Source organism: Phaenicophaeus curvirostris, chromosome 9, assembly GCF_032191515.1.
Source record: "Phaenicophaeus curvirostris isolate KB17595 chromosome 9, BPBGC_Pcur_1.0, whole genome shotgun sequence".
NCBI classification, from domain to species: Eukaryota; Metazoa; Chordata; class Aves; order Cuculiformes; family Cuculidae; genus Phaenicophaeus; species Phaenicophaeus curvirostris.
In genome coordinates, this window is record NC_091400.1 from 13,705,876 (window position 1) to 13,730,312 (window position 24,437).

General features: G+C 35.3%; 1 protein-coding gene across 1 annotated transcript in view; it reads left to right on the forward strand.

Moving 5' to 3' along the window:
* ADGRA1 (adhesion G protein-coupled receptor A1) overlaps positions 1-24,437 on the forward strand; it is a 262,352-nt gene that overhangs the window by 118,638 nt on the left and 119,277 nt on the right. The window contains exons 8-11 of the mRNA XM_069863854.1: positions 10,176-10,340; positions 14,075-14,273; positions 15,513-15,662; positions 18,746-18,907. Coding sequence (XP_069719955.1) covers positions 10,176-10,340; positions 14,075-14,273; positions 15,513-15,662; positions 18,746-18,907 — 676 coding nt within the window. The remainder of the gene's footprint in view (positions 1-10,175; positions 10,341-14,074; positions 14,274-15,512; positions 15,663-18,745; positions 18,908-24,437) is intronic.

Genomic DNA, 24,437 nt, shown 5'->3' on the forward strand with positions numbered 1-24,437 from the left:
TCTAGAGGCACAGATCTGATGTATTCTCACAGTGACTGAATTTCTTCTAATGCCATATGGCTGTAGTGGATAATGAAGAAGACCAATTAGTATGGTAATGCCAAGTGCATGAGCTATTATAAAACTGCCAAGTCACTTAAATTAAAGCATGTTCTTCTTATTTCCATGATCTCAAAATTCAAAGACATGCTATTAATCTCATTATATTTTTCAACTACATTATATTTTGCACTGTACAAGCAATTTATAGAGTGTGGTAAGAAACTGAAGTAAATTGTCTAAAAATGTTAACATTTTCAAAATAGCTATCCATTTTTAAAATCTAATTTTAGAAGTAGTTTGACTGAATTTTGCCTTGCATTGCTTAATTTTTTCCCAACTGCAAAATAAAAATAATTGTCTATGATATCAATATTTTAATAAGGATGGTTGATCTGTACCTACTTTGTTTACTGTGCCATTAAGTAGGTGACCTTGATTCTCATGTTGCAGTGTGCACTGGGACCAGGTATTCAGAAAGAATGTTCTCTAAATATATCCTTGTATTTGCTGTCATAGACTGGAAAAATACTTTCACTTGTCCAAGTTACGTGATAGAGACTGTCAAAAGGAGACAAAATCTTTTATTAATTAAACTCACAGTCTTTAAATAGCTATTTAAAAGCTTAAAACATTTTAACTGATCATTTATTTGAGCTATTAGTTTCACTTCACAGTGTAGTAGGGCATCAACACTGCATTTATTATACAGAATGGTTCTTATCCAGTCAAAAAAGCTAATACCATCACACCTCTGCCTTGATCAAGGGACTGATCAAAACTATAACTAAAGGCATGAATGACCTAGACTTTTGAAACTAGCTTTCAAACAGTATGCTATTTAGAAGTCAAGTCATTTTTTTTGAAAAAAAATTTAGAGATGTATTGATTTCACGTTGAAATGAGTAAGTATTGGTCTAGTTATGTTATATCAATACATTTGTTACATGTAATTACACATTGATTTGTGATAGTTCTTAAGACTAAATCACAGCTGTAGCTGGCACTGTGGAACATCAGAAAGACTATGCTTCCCTGAAGTTATCATATGTATAATTATCAGGTTTAGAGTAAAAATAAAGGTAATTTAAAGTTGGTTCTTACAGTGTTATATTTTGCCTTGCTATACCTGCACTTCACAGCAAATGTCCACTCTCTGTGGCTTTCTGTGATTGCACTAAAGGACAGGCTTTGGCTTGTGCTGCTTAGTAATTTAAACATTTCCGAAGCTGGTTTTGAACAAAGAGGTGAAGTCCTGTTCAGAAAAACTGCTTATTCAAACATTTTTAGGTGGTTATTTTATTGGGTAGTTCCAGATATTTCTGGATGTGGATTTACAACGCAAATATCATGCTAAACCCTTCTGTTTTGTTAACTGGCACAATAGAAGGATAAAATATCCAAATGTGTATTTTTTGTCTCCTAGGCTAAAGCAGAATAAACTAAAATAAATGTTTTTGTTGCAGTAATTAAACTAAAGTTTTGAGCTGTATTCCGGCCTGTGACATTTTTCTTGGCAAGGAGAATTCTCATATAGGAGATCCTGAAAAGGTGTTTTCAATTCTGCTGCTGGCTTGTATTTACCATTTCTTGCCAATAACAACAATATTTGGTATTGCTTATGTTGAATTTTCTGTCATTATGCCTGTGTATAAATGTCATAGTCATACATGAAAATTTAAATGTGATGTGGAACTGATTTCTTATCGTCTGTGAATGGATCTGGCTTAAGCTGTTACTCATGATTCTATGAAGACAGCCTGATTTCTTAAGCCTGGAATAGTAGATTGTCAGTTTCATCACAGTAAGTGGCAATGAAACAATCCATATCCCTGAAGCTGCATAGAAGGCAAATTATGTATGATTCTTTGCAGTGCAGCATCCTTCCCAACTTCCCTACTGTTCTCTTTCAGTGTTAGGAGAAACTAGCATGACAGTAATCAGAATATTAAACTAAATAGTGAAAATACTTTGATATTGTGAACTAAACAACTCTGCAGTAATGGAGAGACTTTAATTTTCAGGAAGTTTCTAATTTACCGTGTAGATTATAATGAAAAATTTAAAGTCTTTTTAGTTCTATTCTGTAAATACTTCTGTAGAGTGTTTAAGAGTGCTTATGTCTCTAACAGCTGTAATGGCTGCTCTGCGACCATTACAGTTCACAAGGGCTCCTTCTGAAAACATTAAACTGTGCAGAAAGTTAAGAACCCATAAAAAGGAATGTCGCAACTGGAGAAACTAAAATGCTCTGAACTAAACCTCGGATAATAAGCTTTAGAATCACAGGTGTTTTTCAGATAGGTTGATTTGCCACTGGAAGTACAGACTATTCGGTCTCCACTGCGAACCCCCAAAATAGTGTTTTTCTCTTAAAATCTGTCCTAAGCATTTCTATCTTCTAAATATGGCTGCCAAATGCAGTTTTTAAACAAACAAAAACCAAAACCACAACAAAAAAACAAACAAAGCAAGGTTAAGAATAATAAAAGAAGTAGTAAAGTTTGAGATAAGACAATTATGTAACTACAGCTGATCCTTTTAGTGTAAGAAGGAGAGGGACAACAGTAAGAAAACCACTTTAAAAATTGATACATAAAATTGGTATGTTTATTTCTGGAGCTGCTTTTAGAGGTTTATAATTATGTGAAAATCTCCAAAACTTTCATCTGCAAAAGAAATATCTGATATCAAGGAAGAGCTTCAAATCATGATCCACTTGTACTGTAATAATGAAGAAACTGGGAGAAATATAAGAAGGAACAAAAAGTTGTGGATTAAAAAATATGATCATATTTTTGTAATCAAAAGGCAGGTTTGAAATCAGTTAATAATTTTGAAGTGTTTGAAATTATCAGTGCAGCTGTTAGTAAAGAGTTCAGAACTTGGCTGAGACATTTTCACTAAAAGAATAAGGATGGTTTCCAATATGATAGAGAAAAATGAATATAACTACATATTTTTTTTCTGGGAAAAATCCAGATGACCACTGAACTCTTTGTTAAAAGAGTTTGTGGCAAGAATAAAACTGGAAAAGATATGAAGCAAGCAGACTGATATTATGTTAAGAACAGTCTCAAAATAGTATATTGCTGATTAATATGTTATTAGTTTGGATATACAGCTGTAAGTCCAGTTATGTGCAAAATCATGGTGAAATATTGGAAATTCAGTCTGTGCAAGATTAAAAAAATAAGTATTAGAACAAATCCAATGAATCTGATTCAGAAATGCAGATATTTCACAAGTGCTTTTTGTTCCACTGTCATTAGCATTTGGAGATGAGCAGTTGAGGATCATACTGAGAATCCCAGGGAAAATGGCAAAAGCTGTTTATTACTGATATTTTGTTGGTTCACCTAATTGACTCTGCTTGACCTTCAGTTGTTGAGCAGTTAGGAAAGAAATGAAGCAAAATAACCGTTTAAATTGTAAATCAATGTTTCTGTATTGTTTTGAGATTACTTTGAACCCTGTAGTCAATTTTCTACAGCTTGCTTCAGGCACTGCAGGCAGCAAAAGTCTAATAACAGATGCAACTTTACCAGCAACATACTCATGTATCAGACAGGAACATAATATTTAAAATTATTGCAGAATATTATTAAATGCACAGGCTAAGGGTTTGATTGTATGAGATTAAGAGAATGTTCATGTGAATTAATTTGGAAGATTAATTAAACTCAGGCCTTTTCTCTAAAAATCTTTCAATTATCTGAATAGAAGCCAATGGCAGTTGTACTGCTAATTAGTTTGGGGAATAATTTTAAATGTAACCTGTGAAAAATATACCAATACTGTGAATAGCAAAAGCAGCAATGGTGATACCATCTACCACTAAAGTAATAAATGATTATATAAGAATTGTACTGTGCTGGAAACACTGTAGGCTTAATTTGGATTACTGCTTATTGAAATGTAATTGAGAAACAGATATTTTCACAGGAAATTTATGTGAGTATTTAGGGTTGATAGAATAAAAAAACTGTTGAGGGAGTCCCTCTTTTAGAACTTTAAGAGAGTACCCTTTTTGTGGTGTTGAGACCAGATTAACAAGATGCCTTGCACTAAATTTTGACCTCTCACTTCCATCTTTGCATATTTCCTGCACCTATGTATAGGTCTATCCAGCCACACCACTGAAATGAAATGATAAATTCAGTATTAAGAATAAAAATTTCCACTTTTCCCCCATGCAAGGGGGAATCAATAGAGCTTTGCTTTGACTTTTTAGGGCCAGAATGATTTTGATATGGCCCTTCAAACAGATCCAGCTGATACAGATACAGCTGAGGAGATACTGCAATGCAGCTGCAATTTGGAGTGAATAGTCTAGGACTGACTTTTTTAAAATTAATTTTCCTGTCAACGCCAATGTAAGGTATAATTATACATATTCTCTCAGTCCAGGCAGCAGACTTTAACCCTGTCCATCAGCTGTGATTATCAGAGTAATTCTTACCAGTCTCTGATGTACTTCTACCACACCAATCACATTAGATACTGGTGAAGTAAACCATTTCTTTAAAGCAAAATGCTAAAGTTTGCTAAGCAAACTTATTTACTTTTACTTTTCATGTATTGCAATCTATTCAGCATAGAGAATGTGTCAGAGGACACACTCATTATGGATTTATAAACAGTTTTTCTACTTTAATAGCTTGCTGGAATTCCGTGAGTCCCAGCCCCTCCTCTTCTTTCTCCATACACAATGTAATAACCCTGGTTTTACTTATATGTGTTGTTTTGATTGGATGACTCTTGGCCATCCCAAAATAAAGTTTTCACTGTTGGAGATGAGATTGTTCCTGAAGTTCTTATGTAGGAATTTGCTGTGTTTTACCTCTGTTTTAACTCTTCTCAAATTTCTTGTACGTCTGCAAATAAAACCAGTCAGTATTCTAGCCCTAATATACAATTACTCTATCCCATAATGTATTCATTAAACAATTAATTTCTGCATTTCTAACATTGCCAGTGACTAGAGAGAGTAGCAAGTAGTGTGCATTTGGCAATGTATTTGAAATTGTAAAATAAATAAATGTAGTAGGTTTTTAGTTTGTTTTCTTCTGTTTATTGTTTTGGGCTTTTTTGGAGGTTTCTTTGGGGTTTTTTGTTTTGTGGTTTGTTTGGTTTTTTTTGTTTAGGGTTATTTTGCTGGTCCAAGTGGCACATAATCAAATAATCAAGAATTGTCATAAGTAGGTTAACACTTCAGAATCACCTGGGAAACATTTTACTGTAAAAGCTTTTTATGAATTTTTGACTACTTGACTGATTCTCATACTGTTATTTTTGTGTACAGATCACAAGACTTATGCTAACGAATTCAAGCTTCCTCTGGATGTAACATTGAAGCATATAGACTACTTAAGGGCAGATGAAAGGCATGCGGCAGGTGTAGCACCATTTCCCCAGAAGGCTGCAGTTGTATACATCCTGTAGTCGAGCAGTATGCTGGTAGAACAAAATTAATAACAATAAACATATTTGAGCATCCCCAAACATTTCACCAACAAACAAAACAGCTCAGTGATAGACAACTGATTCATGAAATACTTTTAATAGCCCTGGCCCGGGTGTACTCTCTTCAGGTAGCTTTGTAGCATTGTGCTGTCACAGACTGCCAACTGTCTGAAGTTTTCTCCAGCAAGAGAAAGATTTAAGTACTCTAGAGCTGTTGATACCATTTTTAATTTCCCTCCCCACTTTATTTTCTAGGCCAGCTAGACTGACATATAGTGACTGTAGGACTGTGGGAGTATGAAGATAAAGACACATCTTTATGCACACTCTTTGATGCAGCATTGTAGCTGGTGAAGTCCATCTCTACTTGACAAACGTAATGAGAGGGCAAATGATCATACAATAAACCAAACCTGTCATGGGATGTTGCAGAGCTATTTAGAGTTCTGACTCTGGTTCTGAAGATAATTCAGTAGTCACTCTAATATTAGTAGTATTTGTTTTCTCAGTTTTAAGACACAAATTGATGTCATATAAATGTAGGTCACAGTTTCTTTTGACATCCACCTATAGAAAATGTATCTTTCTATTGGGCAAATGTTTACATACCAAGTGGATAATATTAGCCTGTGACAGCATTTTTGAATATTTGCATTTTAGTCGAAGTAATTTGAGCAACACAAAGGAAAATAAAGCAAGGTGGTTACTAACTGACATCCATGCCTTTTCTCCCATTTTGGAAGTATAGTGATTTGGTTTTTTCCGTCAATATATTGTCATTAAAATTAGATACTTTCCACTGGCATCTCTGAAGTCAAATTCAGCTGTTGTCATGATACTATCATACTGATGTGAACAAATTAGCTGATAGATACATTATAGTAAAAGTATGTTGTGCTACATTACGTTTCTTGGGTAGCTATGGACACAAGCATTCTTTAAAGACCGCTACCTTTCTAAAGCTGTTTCTTTCAGGGGTAAATTAGTAACTTTGTCAGAGAAACCAGACTAGCAATTTAAGTTCAGTTAGAGTGCCTAGATGTACGTGTTCTGTCTTCATTTTCCAGGTTTTAACCTTATATTCCCTTTGAAACGCTGCATTCCAAGTAGCAGTATACTCTGAAGACCAACACTCATTTTTTAAATTCTGTGTTAGTATTAATAATTTAAGGTGGTATGGGTTGGAGGCAGGTTATGCAGCCTTTCTGCTTGAATGGTAGAAAAGCATTCATTACTTTTCTGTCTGAAGAAGAATATGAGGGAATGTAAATATTATGTAAATATGTTTCAGTAATTAATTTTATTTTTCTCCAGGAAGAGCCATTGTTCTTCTTAAGTCTTACAGGAGTCAAGTCAGACTTCAAAACCTTAGTTGTGGAAACCAAATCAAAATATGGTGTTAAAGTCTGCTCTTTATTTGTTACTCTGTTTGATAGCGTGCAAATGACTGCTGGGGCATACAGTAAATGTCACTAAGGTATTACTTCAGGACATGGTTGAGTAACTTTGCATAATGAGACCTACTTCTGATTGTCTAATTAGTTAAGCATAAAGGTAGCAATGCAAAACTATGCCTCAAATAGAAATCTGTTGTCATAGGTTACTTGATTACATGAGTATGGCTTCAACCTCTATTATGGTTCCTCTCCTTGTAATGACCAATGCCACAGGCTTCTGGTGAATGTGATAACAATTTTTTCATGCAATTGCATCAGCTGTACATTTTAAATTAATTTTTCAATATTCCAGTCACCATATTTGAAAAAGGAATCCTACTGAGCATGAAATTTCCCAGCACAAAAAACGGACCTGTGTGTTCTCTCTTTTCCTTTCGAAGTTTTTACTGAGAACGCCACTGTAATTTCAAAAGAAAACTTGAGAAAAGCTTGCAAGTCATCCTTTTGGTCTCATCAGTCATCAGGCTTTGTGTTCATTTTGCCTTGATACCATCTCATGAAGGTCTGACTTTGTTTAATGTCTTGATAGGTCAAAAATTTCCACAAAACTACCAACTATCACACCTCTGAGAATTGAGATAGAGTTGATAATGCAGAGGGAGAAGGAACTCTTTCTGACTCATACTCCACCCTTAGGAAAGCTACATAGAAGAGTGAAGATAATTTCATTTGTGGCCAGACATTTATTAGTTTCTGTGAGGCAGGAGAATGAAAGTATAGAGTCAGAGGTGCTGTCTTCTCTTAATTCTGTTGTGCTCTTGTCAGGCTCCTAAACATGTTCCCAGGTCACAGGAGAGCTCTTGCCTTTTATCAGGAGTTGTTGCCACGGCCAAGACAGATCAAAAATGCCTTTCTATTAAGAGTAAGAAAAACAATGGAACTTCTGGGTATGCTAATGTGATGATGACAAGACTCAAAATATGTAACTGACCTACTAGAAAATCGTATTGCCAGGTTTAAAATTCTATCCAGGCCGACCCTTTCCTTTTGGTCTGCCAGGACTGTGAAGTTGCCAAGGACCATAAACAAAGAAAATGTTAAAGGATCAAGTTCACTGGTCTTCTTAAGAATTAAGTCTTCATATTTTATTTAATCTAATCCCCTAAATACTCCAGGTGTATAAGATCAATTTATCATTTGTCATATCCAGATGGTAAGTAAATGAACAGTTTCACCATTGGGCTTGTTATCCAAAATATTCCCAGAGGAGTATAAATGAATGCATCATTTACAGTAGCCAGATGGCAATTCAGAAGACAATTCTCCATGTCCTAGTCATTTTACAGCTTCTCCTATATTGTATAAACTTATTCTGACTTATTTTGGTTCACCATCTGAATTAAGGGCCACAGAGGATTATAAGTATGAATGTGAGGATTTACTCATCATTTTAGAGAACCTGAATGAGAGTTCAAGTATTGTATCTCTGGCAGAAGCAACATTGATGTATCCGTAAATATGCCTGTGAAACTGAGAAACTTCCTCTAATGACAGGAGATCTGTTTAGCAGCAGATAAATTTGCATCAGAACACATCTCAGCAATTTAAAGAAATGGAAAACGTACCTGTTTTCTTCATATTTATTTAGCTTCGTGTTGATTGCCTGTAAAGCTGATGTGGTCAAGTACTGCGTTTAACTGAAGTCCCCATGGTTCCCAGTTTTATGGATTTTTCATTGTTAACTATTATTAGAAATATCTTATAGATGATATATCAAAAGATCAGCATAACGTTTGTTCATTCTGTTCACTCAGGAAGTGTCTGGATCTTGATGGACAGATTAATACGCTGCCTGTTGTTTCAGTGAAAAAGAGCTTTTATGGATAATTGGTTTTATAAGTCCTAGGAATATATTATATCTCAGTTGTGTATAATGTGAGATTGTTGTGACACATGAAATAGAAGAATTCATTAAAAAAAAATTTATCAACTGGCTAATTTCACTTAAGTATTTCAACCTGAATGTAAGAAGGTGTGTTAAGAGTTAGCTAAGAGGCTGCTGTTACTGGACTTTCTCATCTGAGACTTCTTAAGAGAATTATTGCTTCTTTTAACGTTAAAATATTCAGCTAATATACCTGAGAATGCCTAGCGATACTTTTCTATATTTTCTGCAATAAAAACACGTTAGAATTCATTGTATAATTGAAATAGGGAGTTCCAAGGTACTTGGAGCCATAATAAATAGGGAGCGGCATGAGATTTTTAAAGTTACTGTACAGTGATAAATTTGACTGAATATCTGGAGAACTACACAAAACTTCTGAAGCAATTTAGCTTCAATCCCAATCACAGACTATTTACCATGATTTGCTTGTTTTCTGGGGATCAAGATAACAGTTCTGTCATAAGTACTTGAGAAAATCATCCTTTATTGTATGCATATTTCAAAGGGAAAATTACATATGCAGCTGTCTAATCACTTCCTACCTTGATTGTAGTCTACTGTCATGTGTATCAGAAGCAGTCCATATATAAGGAGATTAGATTCCATCCTTTCTTGTAGCTAAGTTAATAAAGCTCATGTATAATTCTGAAAGATATACAGAGAATAATTATCTATAATTTGGTTTTAATATTTTGCTTTTTAAACTGAAAAAGGATGTCATTTTTAGAGAAGTTTAAAAAGCAAAATATTAAAACCAAATTATAGATAATTATTCTCTGTATATCTTTCAGAATGTCAGACTCTTTACAAAAGTACTGAAGGCCACAAGTAGAAATTTTCAGATTTTGTTTTAAATACAGATTTGGAATCAATTTAATAACTTAAATTCTATGTTTCTTTTTTTATAATGTATCCTCTCCCCTTTCCTGACTGTACTCCATTTCTTCCCACGTAATTTCTAATTGTCTAAAACACAGGGCATAGTCAAAGATGAGCCATTTGTGCAAAGCAAAGTAAATATTTCAGATAATTGCTACCTTTTTTTCTCTCCCAACTACTTTCAAAGCCTGTACTTTCTTTAAAAGTGGAGTAAAACTTAATTCTAGCACAAGAGCAGATTTAAGATCTAATGTGTTACTTTCTTAAAATGAAGTAGTTAGCATTTTTTTTTATATGAGATCTATGGATTTATAGTAATTGGAAAAAATTGGTGATGTAGTCAGTCGAAAAACTAAACTTTATGGAGTTCCTTAGGGCCTGAGTTACATGTCAAAATGTCAATCTCTATATAATGAAGTATAAACAACAATCTTTTATTTTTGTAGTGAATTAATCTTATCCAGCATCGACATTGATGCAACTGGAGACTGGGAGTGTTTGGTCAACAATTCCTATGGAAATAGCACTAAACAAGTAGAAATTGTGGTACTTGAAACAGCTGCACCCTACTGCCCTGCAGAAAGAATTATTAACAACAAGGGAGATTTCAGGTATGATTTTCTGGGTTTGGAGTGTTTAATATATTAATATAGGTATGGACCATATTCATGCTTACATGATACCTTTGTGTCAGTTACAAAGATGTCACTTATATGTCATTCTTATGAAAGTGCCGCAGCGGGAGGAACCATGCAGTCAAATCAATATGATTGATAAAGCAAGGTCGACTTTATTCAAAAGAAGTTAGGTTATATACTTTTCTTATACTCGATTACATCATTGTATTATAATTTCATTGGTTAGTAACAGCATATAAATACATGTTCACTGGCTATATTCATATTGCCCCTATGTTAATATTCATTAACTACTACGTGCTATTTTGTTTCTAACATCCTGCTATAGTTTCTATGTTCAAGGACACAATCGTCCTGTTTTGGTTACGGTGTTCTAGGCTATGTGCTGACTTATCTTAGAGTTAGGCTCAATGTTATCAAAAAGAATTGCTTGTACAGCCAGCTGCTCTTAGCTCATCATTTAACAGGGAGATTGTTTATACAGCTCCTTCAAGGGAACATGTCCTTGTTCACTTAACCATTTCCCAACATGAAAGAAGAACACAGCGTGATTTATATGGGAAATGGCAGCTAGTGCTTCAAGAGCAGCAGTGGTTTGTGGAAGTTAGAGAATCTTCTAATTCCTCAGTGTGAGATTATGTAAATTTCAAAAGACATTGGCTTCTTTACAACTAAATGAGAGAGGGTTCAAATTTGTTCTTGGTCTTTTCTAAATTACAGAATATGATAACACTGCATTAAATCATTGAAAGGTTAAATCTTAAGTACTTTTCTAATCTGTTCCAGTTCTGCTTGCTTTGTTCAGCTGAGATTAGAGGTAACAAATACACGTGACAAATTACATAAAACTGTTTGTAAAATATTTCAATGAAGAGAATCAAAACAGCAAATAAAACTACTTAGTCAAATAAATAAATAATTCGAGGTGATCTTAAAGACACACAGAGTTCCACCAATATATCATATGATTATAAAACACACCCATCCCACTGTCTGAACCTTGGATAGTTAGTTGACTAAATGTAATTTTTGTCTCATCTTTTCTTTTATCTACATATGCTGGTGTTTGGGGTGTAATCCTCATGAAACAAAGAAAAAGTTAAGGATTCTGTGGAATTTAGTGTTTTCGTTTAACTGTGAAATACTTCAATAATGTGCATAATGTTCTTAAACAGAATACAGTTGCCTGCTTAACAATAACACTGGTGTGTGATGTCATTCTCATTGAGAAATCAAGAAGGTAATTTGTTATTAAGTGAATTATAATAAGAATTTAGCTTGACTAGTTAATGAAAAGAAAAGTAGATGACAGAAGAAGCTTCTCTTAAATGCCAGAACTTTCTGCAAATACTTCTGACCTGAAAACCTCTCTTCATTTTCAAGTTAACTTTAAAACTTTCTCAGAAGCATTTTACTACTAATTCTTGTTAAAAATAAAGGAATTAATTGGAAAGTGGAGAAACCGAGTAATATCCATTTTCTTTTTACTGCAAGGCTATTTTATTATGTGTTAACTTCAGTTCCTGTGAATAGGCCACATCTGCTGAACATATATGTATAAAGATATTTGACATTCTCAGCTATAGATTTTTTTTTTGTCATCATAAGAACTTGTATTGTGTTTTCTCATAGTGGACATGCTTAAATGTATTTTAATGTGGTCTTTTAAAATACATATAATACCTATCAGATAACACATTCTGAATCTTTTAGATCATAGCTTTTGAAGTTCATGTTCTTGCTGTGAAATGAGAGATGTAAATTCTACAGATTGCACGAACTAACACCAGGGCCATTTTTGTTATTTCACATAAATCAAAAGAACAGGAGTGCACAATTCTCTCCCTATTGATCATCTTTCCAGAAATCCATATAATTTTTTTTTATCATGTATATCAAAAGGATGCTGAGTCTATAGGTTCTTCTGGCATTTGAGGGATTAAGTTTAAAATTATAGAGAATTTTTCAGGCTCAAACTCAGCATTAGCACATGAAATTATTCCTAAAGTTTACCCTCAGAGTTGCAGCTGTCACACCAGTAATTTTTCTTTGAAAGGTGTTAGAAGTTTTGGTAACATAGCAAGAATGTAAATAGAAAGAGTTGAGCTACAAAAGCAAAACTAGAAAGGACAGCTCTTTTATTGGGGAAAAAAGAGGAAAAAAGCATCAACCGTTAGGGAAGCGTGATTCTTTCAGATGACCAGCCTAGGTGGTATTCATAATCACACAACTGCAGTATGAATTAGGCACTGTGAGTCAGAATGAACTGGCCTTGTATACTAGGAGTTTTCCTCTATGGTAGCCATATTTTGCTCATTTTTGGGTTTTTTCAGCTTTCTGTAAGATCATTCTGAAATGTAAATGGTAGTATTGCTGTGTCCTGTCATCCCTAACATTAAGGCCAGATTCTGCTTCCTGTGCTAATACTGGTTTCAAAATTATTTCTTTAGTTTTACTTTTGAGGTTAGTGGCTAGTCAGTGGCCCAACTGCATTAATACAAATGTTTTACCAAAAATAATGTGTCAGCTCAGAGGCAAAAGGAGAAGCTCCTTGTGAAGCTCCTTTCATGGTTCATTTTGCACCTACTGTTTTTATATCACAAAAGTAATTATTCCAATGACAGTTAGTATGACATGTAAAAATATTTTTCTTCTTACTTTTTCTTTGTTTGAAAGGAAGAAAACTTACATAGCCCCAAACCTCTCAGTATATTCTGTAACTATGTCCAAACGGACCTGTACCATGCCACTAAGAGGGGCTAATATGTATGTTTGAGCAAAATTTTATTGTCAAGGTGTGGCTTCGCTGTCAGGCAGAATATTTTTTTGATTGATTTGTTTCAGTCATTTCACCAGTGCAATTAAAGAACCATATTGTTTGCAGACATGCTCATGCTGACTTGCTGAGGACACACTTCTGGTTTTATTTGATTTCTCCCAATTACCTGATCCTGCTATGTCCGTACTAGCCTGGAAATGACAATGGAACTCATACTAAAAGGAATAGATCCCAGTTGTGCTGTTCTAGAGAATGTCGTGGATATACAGAAAAAGTGTATAATATTATAGACCCATGAGTGAAATAGAAATCCAGGCAGTCTTGATTTATAGTTTGTTTTGAAAGACTGTTTTGGAATTACACTACATAAATCATGTATACCTGAATAGTTCTTAAATAATTTTTTAGGGCTAGCTCCTTCCTCCTCCATGAGACAAAATCTCTGCTGAAACTTTGTTTATTGGTTTCACATTCAGGGATTTCTGCTTTTGAGGGGGCATTGTAACAGAGACATCTTTGCAGTGTGGGGTCAAAATGCAAAGCAAAGATCATCAAGTACATTTTAAGCATGTATTTTGTACAGCATTTAGTAATATGGGTTAGGGTTGGGTTTTTTTGCTTTATGGACTTACTGCTCTGCTTTGTGCAGCCTGCAAAGATGAATGTACAGAAAATGCCATTCATAGTTTTTTCCTTAACACCAAACACACTCCTGGAATTAATGCAGAACTAATGTGTGACCAGCCAGGCTTGAACTTGTATAATTTTGACTTTTTCCAAAGAAACAAAATAATTCATTATAGAACATAACTAGTTAAAATTTAAAACATTTTTTTTCTTATATATTCTACAAGTTATTGTTATTTTGTAGGTTGCCTTTAAATAACAAGTTTCATGTTGTAATTTTTTATTATCATGTTGTTCACAGGTGGCCCAAAACTCTGGCCGGGATAACTGCCTACCATCCCTGTCTCAAGTATTCATTTAACTCGATTGCTTTTCACAATGGTGCAGAAGAGTCTAAGGCATGGCGTAAGTGTAATCGAACTGGACGCTGGGATGAAGAAAGTTATTCTGAATGTCCTTATTCACAAGAAGTAACTCAAGTTCTCCATGCTTTTAGTCAGGTAACATTATGAAATCCAGGGCTTCCCTTCTCCAATAAATCAGTATTTTATTGAGTAGCTTGCAAAAATTGTGTCTTTAACTACAAGTTTGGGATAGCTGGAGTTATACAAAATATTTTACTTGAAAGATAATATGTTTGTTTGATAATTGAAGTTGTGGTAGGAACAAGTGCACAACATGTATTGCCTTTATTTTATTTTTCTTTCTCTGGGTGCCTGAAGTCTAGATGACCATTAGCAACATTGGTGGGTCATCAATGCTTCACTTCAGTTCCTTCTTTGTCTTCCCCTCATGCATTTGTACCAGAAACATGTTGATTTCTCTTGAAGTCCTGTACACAATTTTGTCAGTGGAAGTGCCTTTCCTCATTGCTGTTGTGCATAATACATTTAAAAGAGCTTCAGAAGTGAAGCCTACTTTAGAATGCTTTTTTGATGTTTTCCAGAAAAGCAGTACTTAAATGGTTCTTATGGATAAGTAAAAGAAAGAATGAGATAAAAACCTAAATGTATAGAAATTAATGAGGAAAAAAGTGCATAACATTGAGCGCATGGAGGATGGCACAGACCTGTAGCTGCCATACTAATTTTTTCAACTTCTAGCTTCCTTGATCATTTCTACCCAATCAATAGTGCTAGGGAACACCACATAACTTCTATATTAAGAGATCCAGTGAATTATAAGGTAATAAAATAATTAGGACGGTCTTTAGAAACCAGGCTAGTCTGTCTTTAAAAATCTGAGGATGGCGGCTGCACAAACTCTAGGGAGTGACCTGTTCAAATGCCTGACTGTCCTCATGGAGAAAAGATTTTCTGCATAACAAGTCTCAACTTCCCTTCTTTCAGCTTAATATTATTGTCCCTTGTTTTCCCACCATGCACCTCTGTATCTGTGAACCCTCACTGTTGTCGTAATGCTCTAAAGATACAGACAAGACAAGGTTAGTAATTTGGTATAATATTTTATGAAGCCGTTTAGTTACGATTTAGAAAAAGTAGACAAAAGTCTTAAAAATTTGTTGGCCTGTTGTGGTGGTGGCTTCAGATAACAGCAATGAAATCAAATGCTGAAGATTCATTTGTATATCCCTGACATTTATGTCCATGTTACTACTGATGCATATAACTCCATATGAAATTGTAGCAGTCATTATACAAATGGGTGTGATCTTCAGTTTTTAAAAGAGAATGAAGCTAGCTGACTTATTACACCTAACAATTCTGATGTGTTTTCAGATGCATATCAATTTGACAACCGTGCTTGAATTTTCCCGCCAGCTGACAGCCTACACAAGAGGTGCTTCCCATTTTGCGGATAAAATGGATGTCATATATTTGGCTTATATAATGGAAAAGTTAATTGTCTTCGTGGATGAATTTGAAGATGTAAGATATCTTCTCTATGCTGAAAATACAGTATCACTTAGAAGTGACGTCTTCAACCTGTTTGTAATGTATACAAGCACGCACTGAAGAGTAGCTTCTGAAGTTGGTTGCAGATTTTCTGATTGGAAATGTTCTGCATATACTGTCATATGTTTCTTTATATCAAAAAGGACAACTAAGTCTTCTCATCTAACTGACAAAGGCATTGCTGTTTAGGAATAAAAAGTGTTTTTCAATAAGACACTTCTTTAAATCTCTTTTTCATTTAATTTTCTACTATGTGTACCATATTCGAATGAACTCAAGATGCCTCTCTACTTGGTAACTGGAGTTGCACCTGCTTCTTTCATTTTCTCCATTCATCTGGAGGTTTTAACAGAGTTTTTGAAGAGAAGAAACTGTGTCTTTAAGTGCAAGGTCCTACAGAAACTTTTAGCATAATGTATGGCATTTTAATAGGGAAATTTAATTAGAGAGTTATACAAAACCTATGGGAAAAATAGTTTTTTTACAGAAAACAGCAATTCTCATCATAGTTTTTACTGTTAGTTTTCAGAGTAACTGCTTGCATAGAGATTTCATAACCTGCAATTTTTATACACATGATAACTATAGTTGAAACAGTTGTTTTCTTTTGGTTTGGCAACGTTTATTCCATCCTGGCTCTGGGGATAGTAACAGTTAACATTTTAGTGCCAATTTGCAAAAGCCTCCAACTTCAATTTCATCATTATGTGCCAGACCTAAAGTGCATTATTAAGTGCTCTCCAAGAATCATGTTTCAAAGCTACAACTATATTTTGGCTCAAAATTGAAATGATAAGATCTTACTGCTTTCTGACAGAACAAAAATTCACAATCCAAAAGAAACAGTTAGATTTACCATAAAGCCTCTTTATTTTTCTAGCAGCTGATGCATTATTCACTAAAACTGAGCACCATCTCTAATCTTTTAATTGATTTCTTCCATCTTTCAAATAGGCTTCAGTTTCTGGGGTTTGGTATTGAAACATCTCCATCTCCATCTCCACCACTTACCTATACATCTCTTACTTCATAATCCATTATTTTCATAATTTAGAACAGTTCTCCTAATTTGTCTCTATTTCCTTCTTCTATTTTGAAATTTACTTTTTCCTCTCTTTCAAGTTCACTAAGTAGGTTCCTCATTCGTTGCGCTTTTTACTAATTTCCAGTTCTTAACTCTCACTCATAAGGTAGAAAAATACATGTGAAGCTAGTGTGTCACATGAGGCTGCACTCACCTAATTATAAATAGGATTGAAAATATACTACAAGGCAACATATGAACAAAGATGTATTAGTTTGCAATTGACTAGCAGCTGAAACTACAGTTATATAAAACTATTAGAAAAATAATAAAAATACACACACAGAGGTTTTCTGTGATTTATCAAAATAATTTTAAAACAATTTTAGCTAAACTAGCTCATACAGTTTCTGTACATCCTCTCTCAGGAGTGCCTCTCCCAGTCAGCACTGGATTATTTACTTTTATACACGTTAGTGATACTTTGTCCCATGTAGCGATTCAGCTCTCAAAAGAGAGCTCCACTGGGGACATACTTGCAAAATATTACAACCTTTGTCGGGAAGATGTATGCCTCTTAGCCCAAGTTTTTGTATTTTTAATGCCATGGCTTTACTCTTCATTAATGCATTAATTATAGTATAAATTACTTCCTCTTCTTATTTTACTCATTTTGTGTATTTATAGACTATTGTTCTGCACTCTAAATTACTGCTTAGCTGATTGGTGTGTGCTTAAATCTTTTCTTATAAATCGCTCCAGTCTCTTCATGTGTTTTATTATTATTCATTGTATCAATAACACTGTCACATTGTCAAAAGCCATCTAGAATTATCTAGTAATTATGTTTGCAAAAATAGATTAAATATTTCAAGGATAGTCACATAAGATTTCACATATAGTCTCATTATTTCTGTGTCTCTTGCAGTGCATGTGGAATTTATGTATTTTTTATTGAAAATGCAGAACTAACTTCATAACCTCAGTCATCCTTAAACATTTTTCACCACTGCTGAATTTTTTTTGCCTTCCCAAAGAATTATTTCCTTTGTATTTGTATTTCCTGTGTATTTCCTTTATTATTCTGTTTCTATTAGTTTGACTTTTTAGCCTCTTGAACTTTTCTTTAGCTATAATTCTCAGTCATTTTTTTCTTTCATATACTTTCATATATATTCAGCTTTATTTCTAACCACCTTGTATATCTTAGGCATATCTTTCCCTACAAAAATAATGGTGGTATTAATTTTGAAATCTCACTAAAACTAAGTTTTAGAATTTAGAATGTAAATATTTTCATTTCAATATGAAATAATAACAAAAAATTTTCACAGTGATGTTTATTCTTTCTAAATGTAATATACTAATAAAAATTTGAAAGGCTTGCCAAGTATTTAGTAAATCATACTTAGCAAAATCTGCAAAATTGCATATGGCAAAACCAAAGATTTATCACTTTGGGTTAGCCACAGAAGTGAATTAAAACATCCAAAGCTATAAGCCCACGCTTTCTGTATAGCCAATGAAATGGTATCAGCCTTTGAGTTGTATCTCATATTTACTGCACTATGTCTGTAAAAAGAAGTGTCTTTCAAATATACTTTCTCTGTTGTTTTTTTTTTTTCCTGAAAAGGCCCTTTCATTAAACATGAAGCAGTTCTCTAGAGGGGCATGGTCAATTTTATTTAGTTTAAGAAAGAGGGTCATAATGCTGGTGTTCCACTTATTGCCCAATGAGAGACTTAATTATTGTGGCGTCTCTTGAAAATAAGCTTTAAAATTATGACAAAAAACCATTTCCTTTAGGTCAGTTACACTTTTCTGTTCTTGGTCTTTGTTTTTCATTCCATTTAATTTTCTTAATAGAATGAATATTGTTATTGAGTGATGGTTGCCAAGAGAAATATGGTGCCTGCTTTCCGTTGGCCCTTTGTGTACTCTTTCCTTTTTCTTTCAGTTGTCCTCTTTTTATTTATGAGTTTTCCAGACAATACCATATTTTTATTTGGGGTTTGTTATTTTTCTTTTCCAGATTGGGGATGCTCTTATTGAAATTGCCAGCAATATAATGTTGGTCGATGACCATGTGTTGTGGATGGCTCAAAAGGAGGACAAAGCCTGCACCAGAGTTGTACGATGTGTGGAACAAATTGCAAGTCAAATACTAACGAGCAATGTTCAAGTTCTATCGAAGGTATTTCATAAAATTACAAAGCTTTTTGTCAGAATTTATTTGAAAAATGTAGTTTTTCTTCACCATTTTTACAACCAACTAGTATATTTAGAAGTGAGATTGCATATGCCACATACACAGCATAGCCAATTTACATCCATATGTGTGGATTCTGTGATTTATTTTTTTCTGATCTTGGATCCTATTTGGAAGAGCAAAATATTTTTGACTGTCTCTGGTGGTATTAAAAAGTAGTTTTTTCTTGACTCGGATTTATTGCATTTATTCTTACAACAGACTGTTCACACCAATATCACAGAATCACAGAATCACAGAATAACCAGGTTGGAAGAGACCCACTGGATCATCGAGTCCAACCGTTCCCATCAAACACTAAACCATATCCCTCAGCACCTCATCCACCCGTGCCTTAAACACCTTAAACACCTCCAGGGAAGGTGACTCAACCACCTCCCTGGGCAGCCTGTTCCAGTGCCCAATGACCCTTTCTGTAAAGAATTTTTTCCTAACGTCTAGCCTAAACCTCCCCTGACGGAGCTTGAGGCCATTCCCTCTTGTCCTGTCCCCTGTCACTTGGGAGAAGAGGCCAGCACCCTCTTCTCTACAACGTCCTTTCAGGTAGTTGTAGAGAGCAATGAGGTCTCCCCTCAGCCTCCTCTTCTCCAGGCTAAACAACCCCAGCTCTCTCAGCCGCTCCTCATAAGGCCTGTTCTCCAGCCCTTTCACCAGCTTTGTTGCTCTTCTCTGGACTCTCTCCAGAGCCTCAACATCCTTCTTGTGGTGAGGGGCCCAGAACTGAACACAGTATTCGAGGAGCAGTCTCACCAGTGCCGAGTCCAGAGGGAGGATAACCTCCCTGGACCTGCTGGTCACACCATTTCTGATACAAGCCAAGATGCCATTGGCCTTCTTGGCCACCTGGGCACACTGCTGGCTCATATTCAGTCGGTTGTCAACCAACACCCCCAGGTCCCTCTCCTCCAGGCAGCTTTCTAGACAGACTTCTCCTAGTCTGTAGCACTGCATAGGGTTGTTGTGCCCCAAGTGCAGGACCCGACACTTGGCCTTGTTAAACCTCATGCCACTGGACTCAGCCCAGCGGTCCAGCCTGTTCAGATCCCTTTGCAGAGCCTCCCTACCCTCCAGCAGATCGACACTTCCACCCAGCTTAGTGTCGTCGGCAAACTTGCTCAGGGTGCACTCGATGCCTTCATCCAGATCATTGATGAAGACATTGAACAGGGCTGGACCCAGCACTGAGCCCTGGGGAACCCCACTTGTCACTGGCCTCCAGCTGGATTTCACACCATTTACCACCACTCTCTGGGCCCGGCCATCCAACCAGTTTTCCACCTAGGAGAGCGTGCGCCTGTCCAGGCCAGAGGCTGACAGTTTCTCAAGCAGAATCTTTCTAATGTTCTTACTGCTCACTCACTTTCTATTGTTCTTGCCATTATAGTATGTGGGTTTATTTTGAAAGGTCCAAGTTGAGAGAGTGAAATTTTTGATAAGACAAAAGACAACATGCTTCCTTGTTGCTTGAAGATTTTAACATGCCTTTCAGAGAGGATTCTATTTGCTTAAAGCATTTAGAAAATGCTAAAAAAGGTATATTTTTTTCATAAAGAATTTTTAGAATCACACTATTGCAATCTCAAAGAATCATTTTCTGTGGCCTCCATCTACATGAATTTGTCACTTATATACTGAGGGATTGCCATTTGGACACTGAGAAACTGTGTTTTGGCCAGTTTCAACACCCATTTAGCAGAAATGCATCTAAATCAGAAGCTTGAAAATTATCCTTTTAGAATTTTAGAAAAATATTTTAAAATTTAAAAGCTCCTTGGGTTTCTTTGCTTACTTGCTTGCTTGATTTAAACAACCATTATTATTTTCTCAATTGTCTGCTGTTTTTACATGAGCAGACTATTAAAATGTGAGTTCAGTGTAGGTTTAAATTGCAGCAATCAGACATAAAAGCTAAAAAAAAAAGGAATAATAAAGGAATTATACGCTGAGTTCAATTATAGGCTGAGCCAAGTAGCAGAACGGCCTTATTTCCTTCATTGTAGGTTTTTAGATAAGTAGTCTTTTAAAAGAAGACAAAAATATACTGATCTGTTTTCTAAAGGAAGTTATTTAGTTCCTATTTACATTAAAAATATTGCTAAAAATATTTATTTATATTAAATATGTAGAGAAAATAACTGTGCATTTTATAACTATTTTGTAATGTGACAGCTAGGGAGTCTCTGTTGCTTTATACATAAATTTCTTTTAAATGCCAAGTGCCAAAGGTTATTTTTTCTTCTTGTCACTGTCTCAGAAAGCTGTTGACATTACTGTAAACAGTAATTCTATGTACTCAAGATGCAGAACCTTTTTGCCATGCTTTATCTTTTTGCTTTATATGTTTCTGTAGGAGAATTCATTTACTGTTGAGTGCAATTTGTTAATAAACAAAGCTGTGGAGTGTTTCTGGTGTGATCTTGTGCAATACCAAACACTTATGTTCCTTTGGGAGACCAGCCAGCAAACTGTCTTGCAGAAATTGCATCTGCTTTCCTTATTCTAAACAACAACAAATAAAGCCCCCAAATCTTGGGTAACCATTAGCTTATAATACGGTTCCTGAAAAAAGTAACCTCTATAAACTGTGTCAGTCATATAACACATGCACGACTCTGTTCCCTATGCATTGAAAAGCTACTTGGGAGCCATGACTGTTACTCTACATCATTTATGGAAGACAAGAATGATTTTCTAGTTCCATGAGCTTGTGAAATTACCAATTTCAAGGTCAGAAAAATGCTAGGATAGATACCTTTGTTTAGCTCTTCCTAAGTCAAATGGCATACAAAACACGCTGCAAGAATGGCTAATAGCAACTTTCAAATACTAGATCATTTCATATACATAAATATAAAATATGATACATTTAATGTTTAATTTTATAATCTTATGAATGGCAGGGACAAACTTTTTAGTAGAATCTGTAGTGATAGGACAAGGCATAACAGTTTTAGACTAAGAAAGGGGAGATTCGGGATAAATATAAGTAAGAATTTTTTTATGCTGCTGATGGTGAAACACTGGCACAGGTTGCCTAGAGTGGTGTTAGATGCCAAATCCCTGAAAGCATTCAAGGTCAGGTTGGGTGAGGCTCTGAGCAACCTGATCCAGATGAAGATGTCCCTTTTCATTCCAGGAGGGTTGGTCTAGATGACCTTTAAAGGGTCCCTTCCAACCCAAACCATTCCATGATTTCATGATTCTATAAGACGTTATTCTGCACTGTGTTACTTAAAATCTTAGAGAAGCCAGAGACAAAAGGCTGTCCCACTGCCACCAGCTGGGGAGTGGCACAGGTCAGGCAAATTGGGGCTGAGATGCAACCACCATGAAGCTCAGATTAGTCCTTGGAGAACTAATCCTTGGAGGCCAGAGGGAAGGAGGCAGAAGCCCTCTAGGAGGCTCTGGGTGCAGTCAGAGAGGCTGGGGGTGCCCTCAGACACAGAGAGCTCCCAGGGTGGATCTGTATCCCTCAGAAACCCCAAATGAACCTCCCTTTAATGTTGTTCTAATTGGCTTCTTCACTCCTGCTTTTATTTCACTGATCTGTATGTCAGATGTGCAGTCTGAAAAGCAAACCTTCCTGCTGATGACAAAACTTAGCTCAATAGTCCTGTCTCAGTCACGTGCTGCAGTTGTCAAACCCTTCCCTGAAGACTTTTCATTTCATTTTCCAGCTAGTGAGACTGTCAGAATATTTTAGGCTAATTGGAGTGTGGCTTTTTGTTTGTTTTGTGTGTTTTGTTGTTGCAGCCTTCGGCACTGCTCTCAGCTTACCTGGGTAACAATCCTCTTTGGCCCTTCTGCTGAGTGGTGCATTTAGCTAAGGGTTAGGAAATGGACACCAAATCATCATTTTCTGTATCTGTACTGCTTAGAGACAAGATAAGTGTGTGGCTTTTCATAACATGTACCTGACTGTTGCTTGTTTCCATGGATAATTTTGTTCTGAGTTCATCTGTATCCATTTTGTAGCTTGTTTTACAGTCCTGTGTAATAAACACTGATTCACCTTGTGTTTTAGCCATCTGTTTCTATACGCTGAGAATGGCATGTTCATGTTGATAGAACATTGTCAGACCTCTACAGGTATAATTTGGGAGTGGAGTATCCCAACTGTTTAAAGAATTTAATATTCAAAATTTTAAAAATAGGGCTGTTGTGAGCCCTATTGAATTTTCATTATAACATTGCCTAGCAAACATCTAATTCAGCATCACATTACAAATGTGAAATTGGCTACTAATGTTATGCCCCTTCTACAGCAGGAAACGTGAAGTTTTGAACAATTAAATGGCTTTTCCCAAGACTAAAGAAAACTGGTTACCACGCAGGAGTTTTAATTTACTCACGTAGCTTGATTCCCATTATATGGATCGTAGTGTTCTGCAATCAGTAAATTGTTTAACATCTTGAAGGGCTACCTGCAGACAGTACAAAAAATTATCCAGACAAACCTCATTTCAGGTTTTGGGACTTTTCAATAAACAGCCACTGGATTTTTAATAGAATACTTACTTGATTCTTGATTCTTAATGATCTTTGGCATTTTTATTCAAATGTAGGACAAGATCTCCTTCTGTCAAGGATAGGTCTGGAAATTTAATTTTAAACATTGAATGTTACAGTAATTTAGAAACAACCAAAAAGAATTTTTAGACTACTTTTAATTTAAAAGTAATAGATCTATTACTTTTATATAGAAAGTATAAAAATTACACTGAAAGCTTCTGGATTTGGTCAAATTTTAACAAAAAGTAAAATAAATTTTTAATGAGACTTCAGTACTTTCATTTTCAATATATCCAGAATCATCAGTAGCCAAAAAAGATGCATTCAAGAAGCTTTTCATGAGTTCAGAGGAGGAACAGCAAGCCATGCACTATGTCTGATGCTAAGATATAATTTGTTCTGATAACATGTTTTTTACAGTTAGGCTACCCTCTATCCTGCCCGTATTTTTTAATGCAAAAGATTTTCTTTAGCTTCATTTATTAGTATGAATTAATGAGATTTTCTTTGGTGGAGTCATTTCTTGTCAGCACAACTCATACAATGTCCCAGGTTCTGAAGGATTCACACCCATTGTTACTAGGTGGATTGCTAGCTTGCATAACAGAAACAAAGTACAGTAATAGAAAATTGCCACATTTGTGCCTTTATTTCTTGCTAACCCTGCTAGTTTATGGCTTAATTCAGGTACCTTTACATTGCAAACAATGTGCACGATACATACACTCACAGATCTCTAAACAAACAACCTATGCCTGGAAGCAGAAACCATATAGTCCAATCAGTGTGATGGCAGTTGAAGCTAGTCAGGCTGATTATAACGTGAGCTATATATCTAATGCACAGGACAGTGCTGAAATAAATATATTAGTTTAAGGATAGGCATGGATGTCTCTGCATTGTGCTACAGTCACCATCTGGACACGTCACCTCACTAAAGCAT